At 49.6% G+C, this 13388-nt stretch overlaps 1 protein-coding gene across 4 annotated transcripts in view; it reads right to left on the bottom strand.

Annotated features, from left to right (window-relative positions):
- COBL (cordon-bleu WH2 repeat protein) overlaps nucleotides 1–13388 on the bottom strand; it is a 295923-nt gene that overhangs the window by 8745 nt on the left and 273790 nt on the right. For all 4 annotated transcript variants that reach the window (XM_063088248.1, XM_063088250.1, XM_063088249.1 and 1 more), the window contains 4 exons: nucleotides 12965–13062; nucleotides 9756–11608; nucleotides 8733–8852; nucleotides 7338–7598 (listed from right to left, as the gene is read on the bottom strand). In XM_063088248.1, coding sequence (XP_062944318.1) covers nucleotides 7338–7598; nucleotides 8733–8852; nucleotides 9756–11608; nucleotides 12965–13062 — 2332 coding nt within the window. The remainder of the gene's footprint in view (nucleotides 1–7337; nucleotides 7599–8732; nucleotides 8853–9755; nucleotides 11609–12964; nucleotides 13063–13388) is intronic.

Raw genomic sequence — 13388 nt, forward strand, 5'->3', positions numbered from 1 at the left:
CTGGTGGAAACAGGCACTGTTCTTGGCCTGTGTGAGCTCTGGGGACTTCTCCATCTGCTCCTACCAGGCAGTTCTTTTCCCAGCCTTGCTTGCATGTGTTGATCAGTACCCAGCTGGCTACTCCAGGGGGACCCTCTGCAGGTCTCTGGAATCCTCTCTCTGTGCTCCAATCTCCTCTTCAGTACTCAGCTCTGCAAACTCTGGCTGCCTTGGCCTCCCCAGACTCTCAGCTCTGCTCCTTCACTCAGCTAGTCTCCTGGCCTCTGGGTTCCTTCTGCCTGCACCATGGCTAGAAACTCTTCCAGGATAGTGAGGGGGGTGGGGGAGAGTCCCAGGCCTCACCGCATTTGTGTCCTGTCTCTCATAGATCACCGTTCCTTGCTGCCTGATGTCCAATGGCTTGAAAACCATCATTTCTTATATTTGTCTGAATTTTTGGTTGTTTCAGGTGGGATGATAAATCTAGTCCCTGATGCTCCATTTTGGTCAGAAACAGAAGTTCCCAGGGATTCTTTTTAAGCAGGTGAGAATTGAAATATCTTAAAAGCTTTGTTTTGTTCCTTCTTTTTCCTCCTGCACTGTTGGCAGCACTGGTTGGTCCACTTCCATGGCTGTGGGCTGGTAGGGTGACTTCTGACGTCCCTCTCTGTCTAGACACTCCCCTCTCCAACCACCCTGCCTGCAGCTGTGCTGGTGCGGTTCCTCCCCTGCACCAGATAATGCAGGCAGCCACAAATCCCCTCAAAATACGTGTGTGTGTGTGTGTGTACATGTATACACACACACATTTCAAACAATTCACAGAAAAATGGAATTAAAAGAATATGAATCTTTCCATCAACTTTTCAAAGACCCTCATATATCCTGAGAACTAGAAATTTTATATAATTATGTATGTTTGTTTTATTGTACACTTCATACTTGTCCAATACCAAACTCAAACTCAGTGAGGGCAGGAACGGTGAAAATGGGTTTTATATTCATAAAATGATATCCTTCAGATGTGTGCATTTCACAGTGTATAAATTTTACTTCAGAAACAACTACAAGAAATATTAAACTCTAACAATATATGTACTGAATTATTTAGGAGTGAGGTGTACTGACGTTTTACGATGTACTTCAAAATGCATAAAGAATAAAATTTGGTGTGGGTGGGTAGAGGGTGGATAGTTATGTGATCAAACAAATGTAGCGAGATGTTATCATACACTCTTGGTGGTAGGTATACAGGTGTTTAGTGTAAAATTATTCCTAATTTTTAATATCTTTGATATTGTTCATAAGAAAATGATACAAAATCCTTTATAAAACACCCCCCCCCCCAAGGAGTTTTGCTGTTAAACTGGATTTACCAAAATCAGAGGAAGGGATAGTTGGGAGGCCTCGATGGGGTACCTTGCAAACTCTTCAACTGGCTTTGAATTTCCTATACAAGAAAACACAAATTCCACCTGGATTTAAAACAAGGATGTGTGTAAACGTTATGAGCACATACTTTGGAGTCTAGATCTGCATGTTGGCTGGGTGAATATTGGGGATCCCCTCACCCTCTCTCATTCCTGCTTCCTTCACTGGGCATGATGATGTCCACGCTGCAGTTTCTAAGAGGGTGCTGAAGACCATTTCCACAGGGGGCTTGGCATGGGGGCTTGGAATACACCTCACCACATAACTGCACTGAGCCTGCCCGGGGGCTGGGATTAACTATGAGGGTGACAAAGGTTTAGGGTGGGACAGTGGGCTGCTCGAGCATCCCTGGCTAACCTAAACCTGGCCCCGGGGGACGAAGCTCTGTGGGGGGGCTGTTCCACACTGCTGAGGCAGATTCTCTGGCACAGGAGGAAGTAGGAGTGTGGGCGGCAAGGGCAGTGGGGGCAAGGGAGTGAATAAATCCTCTGCTCAGAACGGGCCCGGCCAGAGTCTCTTTTCATTTTGGTTAGACAAGAAGAAAATCAATGAAGGCACAAGGCTTGTTGTTTGAGGCCAATATGGAAAGCTGTAAAAATATTCAAGTTTTATTCTGTGTTCTGGGGTAATAATCTTTATATGAATAATCTTCATATGAAAAAAGGTAAAATGAACAGTGGTGATGGGGAAATGGTGTTCGGGGCAGTAAAGAAACTGTAAAAGTGCAGCAGGATTCTCTACTTCAGTTACTGTCTTCCTGCCTGCACCCACTAGAACACAGGCAGGGGTGAACACACATGGCAGCAGCTACGCAGCTGTCAGCTAAACTCTGCAGGATGGAAGCTTGGAGATGTGCGAAACCCATCTTCTTTTCCAAAGGGAAAAGCAGGTGGGTTCTTCCAGCTTGAAGTGGCTTCTTGGCAAGATTTTATAATGATTATGACACAGATGAGTTATGAGCATATGGACACCAAGGTGCTCTAGGAAGGCCAGGAAGCTGGCAGAGAAAGAATGTGTCCTCCCTCTCCCCCTTCTTCCAGTAAATAACCACTGCACACCCATGCCAGGAGCTGTGCAAGGTGCTAGCATGTGATGGGCGAGGTTCACGGAGCTCAGGAGGTGGAAGGAGAGGCGAGCGTTCAGCAAAAGTTACAGAAACTGTTAGAGAAATGAGAGCTGTGGTTTGCATTATGAAGGAACAGTGCTGAGATGCTGTGACAGGGGAACCTAATCTAGTCTGGGGACTGAAGGAGGCTTTGTGAGGAAATGTGGGGAACCACTGTGCAGGAGCGGGGAACAGTGCCCTTGAAGGCCCTGAGGGTGGCCTCTGCATTAGGTGGCGTCTCTTGCTTGCAGAACAGACAGGTGAGCTGGCAGAGCCGTAATGGGCAGAGCAGTCACACACAGAGAGCCAGCGGAGGCAGGATGGGCCCCGGACCTGGAACTACTCCAACTTAACCAAACTACAGGTGTGCATCACACACTTCCGGAATCCAGTGTGTGGTGCACCTGTACTCGTGAGTCATTTCCTTGTCCTGACATGTCATTATTCCCTAGACAGGGGAATGTGGAGCTCTCTAATGCACACACAGGGACACTCAGGCTCCGAGGAAAGGAGATCTGTTGTTGTCATTTGTCCTTCCTGGTTGGGGCCTCCTGACAGTGCCATGTGTTTGGTCATTCCTCCTGGGGTCTACTGTCAAGGCCAAGTGCTGCACTGGTGTGTGGGTGGCATCAGCTAGTTCCTGCAGGAGGAAAATGGACTCCTGCAAGGGATCCATGGAGGGGCTGGAAATCGGTGTGGTTGGGGCACGTTTTCCACAGTGGTCAGAAGCTGGTAAGAGGTCTGGGCACAGCAGCAGCGGCCCTGACCTAGCGAAGGGTTGGGGTATGTCATTTACATGTCTGTGCCTCACATTCCACCTGTCAAATGGCAGCCACAGCCTTTACTTCCAGGCAGGTGGGGAGGAGATGCTTGCTCTGGTACTATCCTGGGAAGAAAGAGGTAGGAAAGGTCTCTGGGATTTTTATCAGTCTTCTAACTTCTTTTGAAAAATGTCTAAGGTCAACGGCAAACTCTGCACCCCCTGCCCCCAGCTGAGCACTCCTGAGGGTGCCGATGGTACGTCACTCATCTTTCTATCCTGAGCAGCTACTGTAGTGCCTGGACCTTGGTAGGTTCTCCAGCAATGCTGTGGAATAAAGCACTGAACTTCTGAATATTTTCTATATAAGCATGGATTAGAGGGCACTTGGTGTTCAATGCCAGGTCATCTGAAGCACCCGCACGTAGAGCAGACGGACAAAGGTGGTCAGGCGATCGTTTTTACCATTAATGTGAATGCAGGACTAAGTGGAAGAAAGAATCTAGTACGGGGAAGGGGCACGTCTGAACACTGCCCTCAGGGAGAGTGGGTGCTCTGCTGAAGACCTAGTAGCAGACTCAGATGAGCTGCAAATGCTTTTGTTTGGAGCTGGAGGAAAAGCACAGAGAGCTGGAAGTTTCTCTGACAGCCACAAATACAGGGGCAGAGACATTATTTGATTCACATTGTGAAGGCAAATGTAATTTCAACTGCCTTGAAAAATGGCAAAGTCATTGTTAAGGTAATTATTCCTTCTACATTGAATTCACCATTTTGTATGTCATCATAGGCAACACTCCTGCCAATGCGAAACTTGTATGTTACAGGCAGGGTGAATAACCACCCCTGTTTGACTGGGACTGTCCTGGCTTTTAGCACTGAAAGTCCCACGTCTTGGGAAAGTCCCACTTCCCAGGCTAGTTGGGCACCCTTGTTAAGAGGAGACTCATACACTGCAGCCCCAAGAAGGCCATGAAATCCCCAGTTCCAGGATGTTCTGCTGGCAGTGCCAGTTCTGGAGCCCTCTCTGAACCCAGAAGATAAAAAAACATCTACGATACTGTATGCCTACAGAAAGCCCAATCCATGCTGTGTGGGTCCTGGAACCCTATACTTATTTCATTTTCCTCAAGGTTAGTATTGCTTTAAAAGTCCAAAAGCTGAAAAAAAGCTAAAGAAATAATCAGAGGCAAAGTTCAAATGATTTGACATTCCCATGCCATAAAAATACACCAAACTGTCTTTGCTGCAAAGACAACCTAGAACTCCACGGTCCATGCATAGCAGAAAAGTGCCCCCTAACCAGACTTGCTAGAAAAGTCACAATTTACTGCCTGAATTGTGAACGTTTTCCTTGCCGCCACAGGTCTACCGCTCAGCACAGATGAGCAGACAGAGGGCAAACCACCAGGAAACAAAGGCAGGATGGCACCTCCAGGAGAATCAATCATGGTTCCAGGTAAGGCCAACTTGGCCCAGATCCCCTGTGGGTCCCTAATAGAGGCTGAGCAGAGGCTGCTTAGGGCAGGTGGACCACCAGTTCCTGCCCTCCTACATCCCATTTTCCTCAGCAGGTTTTACGTGAGTCTCTGATAAAGTTTGCAGGGGGAGGAGAAGGCCTCAGGGTCATCTGGGAATAGTAGAGACAAAGAGAGAGCTGGGGACATGATCTCCAATGTCAGAGCCCTCCTTGTCACTCAGCACCTGGCTCTCAGCCCAAGAGCATCTTGTACATGGTTCAGGGCATCAAAACCTCAAGTGCCATATACATATTTATTGCCTAGAATTTTCCAAGAGGATAAGGCAGGTCATAATACTTAGACTAATCCAAGAAACAATCAAAACGTGGGCTCCTGATTGCCATTTGAAGCAGCTGACACAAAGTGAGACTGAGTTAGGAACACCTGCCTGGCCTTCCACCCGGCCAGTGCTCACAGCTTCGGTGACCTTCCCTCCGCGTCCAGCAGCCCCACCTAGTCCTGGCTTCTCCACCCACAGCCCCTGTATCTCTCTCCATTCTCTTCCTTACACGTGACTTCCTCTGTTCTTTCAGACTATTCCCAAGCTTTTCTGTTTTCTTCCTGAAGGGAAGAGAGAGCATTATCAGAGAGAGAGCCCAAGGTTTCATCTGTGGTCTGCCACCTGCCAGCTGTACAGCCACATGCAAGCCTTCAGCCTCTCCTGGCCCCAGGCCCTGTGTGACTTCCACAAGATGGAGCAAGGAGGCCTGCATGCTCCACTTGGGGTTATCAGCATATGTCAAAGGCTCAAATGAGACAGACAATGATCTCAAACCATAATGGAGAGTCACACGGTGAACACTAGAAAATTGCAGATTTGTAAGTTCAAGCTCCCCCAAAATCTGATTCAGGGTGAAGATGTTCTACAAATTTCACGTGGAGAAACACCATCTTAGAAACTCAGCACCGCACCCTGGGGTCAGTCAGGAAGCAAAGCTGATCCCAACTGCACCGCTTCTGACCTCTCGAGAAGGGCCTTGAATGATGCCCTTGAAACCAGTTTCCGTGATGTGCCCGGAGCAGAGGGGACACCTCAGCTGCACTTACAGAGCCGTCTCTGTAGGAATTTACACAGTCACCCCACTTTCTTCACCATTCCTTCCCTCTACATCAACACCTAAATTCATCAATGTGCAAATTCCACAGAAATGAAGCAGCATAAAGAAAACTGAAGAGCCCACAAGAATTCTTAGCTGTTCCCTCTGCTGAGGAGATAGTGTGACACTGGCCTCCCTCCACAGCCACTTGGGTAAGGATGTTTCCCCACCTCCCTGAGGGGCTGTGCCAGCATCCTTGCCAGGTGACATCCCTCCCAGAGGCACTCACACAGAGCTGAACACCCCCCACTTGCACCAGAACAGGCTCTGGGGCTCACCTGGGAGCCCTGACAAATGGTTCCTGGGGAGCTTGGAATGCCCCTGAGTCAGTGGGTCACTCCTGCAGAGGGAACCAAGCTGGGGACCCCAGGGTACCCATGAGCTCCATTCATGGAGCGGCTGGTGGGGGCAGGGCCCCTCCCCTCTTCTCTCCTCCCTTAGGCTCCAGTGTGGGAAGCAAGGAGCACCGTCCACCTGTCTAGTGGCACACATAGCCCTATGAGGCCACCCACCACCTCATGGGCTACCTGCTTTCCACAGAGCACATTGCTGTCACCTGGTGACAAGCACTTTCTCTGCCCAAGATGATCTGTCTCCTGAGTCTAGTAGTCCCTGTGTGGCCAAGGCTGTGTGACTGGGTTCCTCTGAACCTTTTTCACTTTATATATGAAAGGAGGATAATATTTAGAACTGACCTCCCAGGATTTGGTGATAATCTCTAAGGAAATAATATCTATCCCCAGCTTCCCCTATGATTAGTATAACTTCCCAAGCCCACTGGGAAAAGGCAAGGCTAAAGGGTCGGTCCATTCATAGAATCATTTTAAAGTTGAAACAGATCTCAAAAGCCATCTGGCCCAAGCATCCCTTTAATTTGGGAATCCCGTTGCAGGGGCCACCAATCCACTGCCTTCAGGGACCAGGGGGTGACAAATGACAAATGTGCAGAACAGCTAAGACTGTAGAGGAGGAAGAACTGAAGAGAACTAGAGAGTGTGCTCTGCCCAAAGGACTGTGGATGTAGTCACTGTCAAACATTATGCTGGTGTGCACAGATCATACATAAAGCTGGCAGCCTCCATGCAGGGTGAGGGCCGTGAGCCTGTGGCATGTGCTCTGTGGGCCCACCAGGGCCTACCCTCAGCCTGTCCCTGGGCCAGCACCAATTGTGAGGGTGGGAATGCTCTTGGGGGTTAGAGGTGGGGTTTAGGCTCCACCTCTGTCACTGAGGAGCTGAGGACCTGGCAGGCACCTGATGTGCAGGGGGCTGGCTTTCTCACCTGTGGACAGAAACCTGCGTCTGTTGCCCCTGTCAGTGCCTATGAGGGACACAGTGATGGCAGCTCTTTCTGCCCAGGGGCAGGTGCATCCCTGGTCTGAGCTGCGCTGCCTGGTGCATCACATTTCTCTTGCCCCTCCACACACTCACACACAGTCACTGTTACCTTTCTCAGCCGTGCGGCCCCTGTACCAGAGCGGATGGCGTCCATCAAGGCTTGCCTGGCATCCACTGGGCTGTCCAGGGTGCCTGTGCTGAACCTGGAAGCTGTCCTCGATGTGGAGAGAGTCTGGGAAGCCAGCGGGGGAGGGGGTGGCAGGGCCGGCGGGGGCAGGAGGCCAAAGTCTTGCCCAGGATCTTCTGAGCCCTGTGGAGACAACACAGCATCCCGGAAGCTCTGGAGCTCCTCAGAGGCGGAGGAGGACACCTGGAGATGAGAAAGTTAAGTGACTGCTGTAGAGTGACTGCCTGTGTCCCCCAAATTCATGTTAAGTTCCTGTCTCCCAAAATGATGGCATCAGGAGGCGGGGTCTTACAGAGGTGATTAGGCCATGAGGGTGGGGCCCCACATGATGGGAGTAAGGCCCTTATCAAAGGGACCCCAGAGAGCTCCCTGCCCCTCCCACCACGTGAGGACACAGTGAGAAAGCGGCATCTGTGAACCTGGAAGCAGCCTCATCAGACACTGAATCTGCCACGCCTTGATCTTGGACTTCCAGCCTCCAGACCATGAGCAATAAATGTTGTTTAGGCCACCCAGTCTATGATACTGTGTTATAGCAGCCTGAACGGACTCAGACAGTGACAGTGTCTACAAAGGTCCTTTCCAGGAGGGCAGCACACAGCTGGTATCTTACCCCTGGACCTGGAACAGCTTGTCTGCAGTAGGCCCAGGAAGTCTGTCTGCTCTACGGCTGAGATATCAGCCCCTGTGCCCTGCCAGCTGCCAAGCGGCTGACCTCAGGGACCAGGATCTGGCAGTTGTGCCTTACTGGATATTCTGATCTTGTCTCTTTTCTTGGCATATGAAGACAGAAATAGGGCTGACCACACCCCAATGTGACCAACTTTTGGGGATAGGACACACACTCGAAACTCAATGAGTAATGTACAGGTCAAGCTGTTCCTCAAACTCTGAGTGTGGAAGTCACGGTGACACCATTCTGCCCTACACTCAAGTCCATATTGGCTCCTGAGGTTGTGCAAAAGCCAGTGCTACTTTCCTGCAGTGACTTTCTTCCAGGAGGTATGCAGTTGCTTCAGTCCCGGTTGCCTGGCTCTCTGAGATCTGAAGCCATGCTGGGAGTCCCAGAGAATATGGAAAATTGCTCAGTTCTAGGTGCTGGAAGGAATCAAGCCTCCAGAAAAGGGTGGGAGAGTTTCTGGGAGCTCTGCTGCTTCCAGTGCAGCAGGGCACCCACTCTATAACGCCAATACCCCGGGTGGGTTGGGTCAGCCATCTCCTGAGAACAACGGAAGCTTTTGCAGTGTCCACCCAGCTCGCTGGGGAGAGGGAGTGGGTGTTTGAACCCACAGGCTATGAAAGGCCCTCTCCTCTTACCTTCTTCAGGCCGCAGGCCCCGCTGTGCCCTCGGATGGCCGCGAGTAGGGCAGATCGCTCACTCCCTGACTCCGTGTAGGACAGTTTCTTTGGCCCTGCCTCCAAGGCGTGTTCTGAAGTCTAGAACATGAACAGTGTCAACACATTTCATTCAAAAGAGGGAGAAATGCTAACTGGAAGGCAGCTCAGAAGAAAACCGACCCCTACTACTGAGGCCTGGGGAATGGATCTGCAGCGACTGTCTGTGGGAAAGTGTGTATAAGATCAAAGGTCACGTATTCAGGGTAACATTGAACAATCACCCCGACGTTGCATCACTCCTGTTATTCACCCAGCTCTCCATAGTGATATGTGCACTTAAGTCTCCCAGACCTGGATGGGAATCCTGGGTCCCCCCTCGTTAGTGTGTGACCTTGGGCCAGGCCACTTAGCCTCACTGTGCCTCAGTTTCCTCATCTGCAAAATGGAGGAAGTAACTCCTATTAATGAGTGCTGGTTTCCAAAGAAATGAGGTAATATTTGTAATGTGTTAAATGCCTGGATAAAAAGGGAGCCCGTCAGACGACTGTTCCCACTGTTACTGAAGAACGACAGTCTATTGCTCTGCAAATACACAAGTTAAAGAAAGAAGTGGCCTTGCCTGTTTTTTTTTATTTGCCCATTCCGTTGTTCAAGGACCAGGTATGGGGAGACCCATGCCCCCAGCCTCTTCACTCCTCTGGTCCAGGGTAGACTTTTATTGGCTGACATCTTTCCCACAGGGCAGTCAGGGGCCTGAAGTCAGTGTGCACAAGCCTAACACCCAGCCATTTCAGCCTCTTTAGTGGTTCTACTCAAATGTCCTGGGGGAAGTGAGACAGAATTTCTAGTTAAAATGAAACCTGTGCATTAGACCTCACTGTTATCCTTGTCCTGTCTTTCTCACCTTCAGTCCTATTCTAGGAATCTAACAATAGGACACCCAAGGGGGGAAGGTCTCTCTAGATCTTCCTGTGCCTATCCCCTAAAGGCAGCCATATTCACCTTGCGAAGGCTGTCCTTCCCTCCTGCAGAGTGGATGGCTTCCATCAGGGCAGAGTGCAGAGATGTGTCTTTTGGGGGTGGCCTCTGGACAATAGGTTTGAATTTTTTCTTTGGCCCAAAAATGTTGGGTGGCAAAGTACCATCTGTTTCATGTACATCTGTAGATACCAAATTGGGCTTTTCCTCCCTTTCCAGGACGATGTGGCTACTAGCACTGTATACTTTTGGAGAGTGAAGAGGCTCACGGCTGGCAGGCGCCCGCTGAGAGCTGTTTGCCAGCACCCTGCTGGGGGTCCGAGCATCTGCCGCACATGGAAGGGGAGGGTTTGTGCGGTCCAGTGTGCATTTGGGGTTGGATGCTGAGCTGGACCTTTGATTACTCGTGCTTTGCTTTCCACTGAAACCACAGCTCTGCCCCACAGAAACATGATCCCTCTGAGAAGACGTGACTAGTGGGAAACAGGAGCTTTTGTGGACACCAGCTGGACCAGCTTGAGTGGATGACTTTCCAAATGGGCGGCTGACTTCCCCTCCAGGACGGGCTCCCGCTGCTGATTCTTTGTGATGATTGTTGGGAGGGCTGATGCAGGGCCACTTTGTGCCATCTCTGCATCCTTGTGCCTCTGAGTCCAGGCTGGGGGTTGTGCCGTCTTTCCCAGTGACAGGCTGTCCGGTCAGTGCTGGTGCTCGGCCCTCGTGGCCTTTGGCAGCATTACTGTGCTTTTCCACCACGTTGGCGTGGACTTTGGGGGTCCCTATCCGCTTGGCAATAGCAGAGGCCACATACTGACTGGATGTTCTTCTCTGAGGCTTGAGAAATGTGACTTCCGTGGTGTTAGCTGCTGGCACTGTCATGTGACAAGCAATGGCCATGGGTGGCTGGCGTCTCCCCTCTTCTTGGTGGTTGGGCTGCTGGGGTGGGGTCGGTTTGGGGCCCGCTTGGAGCCTGCTTTCCTGGGGCTGCGGCTGGGCTGGTGTGGTGGTACAGGTGGGCCTCGGGGCCGGGGACTCTGCGGGCCAGCCCCAGGGTTTCTCCATGGAGTTGCACCTCCAGAACTCTTTGGCTTTTCCAGTGGGTTGAGCTTCTGTGTCAACATGGGACGACGACAGGGATATGGTCCTGTGGCAGTTCACGTGAGGACTCACCAGATTCCCCAGCTCATCGATCTTGATGGCGCCCGTGGAGAGGGACACATTTCGGTCGTAACACCTCATCTCTGATTTTGGAGGAACAATTTTGTATGTTGTGAGGCCATGCTTGAGTCCGTAACTTGGCCCTACGTTCTGGCCTCGCTGGCACCACGACGGTGCTACCCAGGTGGCGCTTTTATTGTTGCCCACCTGGCCATTCATTGGCTGGGGATGCACTGTCTTGGTGGCCCGTGTCCTCTCACTGTCAGCAGGGCTGTGCTCCTTGCCTTTCTCTTTTGCATTCTGGTCATCCATGTGAAGTTTCAAGGCAGAAGTCACCTGGGGCCCCCTTTCAATGGAGTTCCCATTTTTACAGGTGTTGGATAAAGCCAACAGCATTCCTTTTCCAGTGTCAGGGGAAGGAGGGTTCGGGTGAGGCACTTCCTCCTTGGTGGTCACATGTTGCTGGCTGTACTCCTGAAACGGCTGTGGGTGTGCTCTCCTGCCAGCAGCACCCTCGGTGTCAAACGAACCAGCGTTGTTGTTTCTATTGGAAAACAACCCCTCATCAACAGGATCGTCTGAAACCTCCCCGATGAACGTGACTGGGATTGCAGCAGCATCACCGTCGGGGGCAACGTTGTCTTGGGTGCAGTGGTTGGACACGCCATGCAGGGAGCTGGTCAGAGAGCTGGTATCTGTTTCATAACTCTCTTCCATTTCTGCAAAGAACAAGCACAAGTCACTGACTGGCACCATGTGTGTGATTCCCACGCCTAGTGTAATCGCAGTTGTGACTGATTTCCCCGAGGTTACGAGGTTACGCTGGTGTAAGCTATTTACATACATTTGTAAATGTTATTTCCGTTTCTAATCGACACATGCCTGGGGCCAGAATCTCCACTCTCATAATTCAACATAAGAACTGTTTGCAGATACAGTATGTTTCAAGATAAGATATTCAGTTACATTTTGCCAACATCCTTTATTTAAAAGGTAGATTTCTAAATCCAAGCCTCTGAAAAAACTGTCTCAACACAGGAACAGTGAATTTTGGGTTTTGACCTCCATATCTGTCACATCCCCCAGAAGAACAATAAAATATAGAGGACAACTTGCTCCAGCTTTAACTTCCTAACGAGGCAGATGCCTGTCTGTAGTACCTCAGAATTATCATGACTCTTCAAAGCACTAAACAACATAGTGGCCAGGGCCCGTGGACACAGGATGACTGACTGATTCAGATTTTTCAGCTCTGTCAACCATATATTCTGAGGACAGAAAACTAAAAAGCGAGTCAGATAAGACTACTGATCAGTTTTGTAGGCTGCTTCCTTCTTGTTTTTGTTTTGTTTTAAGGCACGACCAATATCTGATTTCTACTTTATGAGGGGACTTCAAAAAGTTTGTGGAAAAATAGAATTAAAAAGTGATACAAATCTTTCCATGAACTTTTGAAGTACCCTTGCATTTTCAATATGTGCCTTGCAGAACATTGCCTGGCTCCTTTGAAAGATTCTCTAGGTGTTTACTGAAATCATTTGCATCTGCTTTGGCTTTATACTCTTATTTCCTAAAAATGTGTTAATGGAATAGCAGCGCCATGAGCTGCTCCATTGCTAACGGGTTCACTGTGGTCAAAGGTTGTATGTTTCTCGTTAAGTGATATGCCGTAGACTAGCAAGTAAAGAGCTGGAAGTCTTTACGAAGAAACCTGTTTATCTTTGTGCCACCTAGTGTTTCCCTAACTCACTTGGGTACTCTAGACCTCTTTTTTTCTTTAATATGTGTGGAATACTTTTTAATGTGCAAAATTAGTATTACTCAGAGCACACTGTACGCAGCCATTTGGGTGTTTCCAGGGTACTTCTTGGCAGCTCAGATGAAAAGCAGTCCACCTAGAGCTGTGCTCACCAGAGAGCATGGCACTCAAATGCAGGCTTTCTCCAAACAGAGCTGCAATTCCTTCTGAAGATCTTTTCCTCACACAGTTACACAAAGGTGTGCTCAGAAAAGTAATCTCCAGCATCTACCATCACACAGTACAATGTAAAAGCAGCAGGTCGAGCGGTTCTTACCTTCCAGGTCTGCATCAAGTTCTGCAAGGGTTTTATGGAACTGTCCAGCAATGAATGGGTCTTCATCATCATTTGTGACTGTGACAGTTTTTTCGGTTCTAGGGAAGACCAAAGAGAGAGGAAGAACACTCATTTCTTTTACTATGGATTTAAAATACTCCTTTCCAGAACTATCTGAGGACAGGACAGCTCATATTCAAATTTTAGCAGTCACATACTCACTAGACCACTGCTGTCCTCAGAACTACTGAGACACAGATTGTGTGTATGTGTGTACATGTGTGTGTGTGGTATATGCATGTGTGGGGTATGTGTGTGTGGCCCCAAAGCATTAGCAACACCCAACTCACACATGTCTCTCATTCACTCTGCAGACCAAAGACTAGATTCTAATTCTTCTGCACAAAGACAAGTTCCTGTGCAA

The sequence above is a fragment of the Cynocephalus volans genome, chromosome 2, assembly GCF_027409185.1.
Source record: "Cynocephalus volans isolate mCynVol1 chromosome 2, mCynVol1.pri, whole genome shotgun sequence".
Classification (NCBI taxonomy): domain Eukaryota; kingdom Metazoa; phylum Chordata; class Mammalia; order Dermoptera; family Cynocephalidae; genus Cynocephalus; species Cynocephalus volans.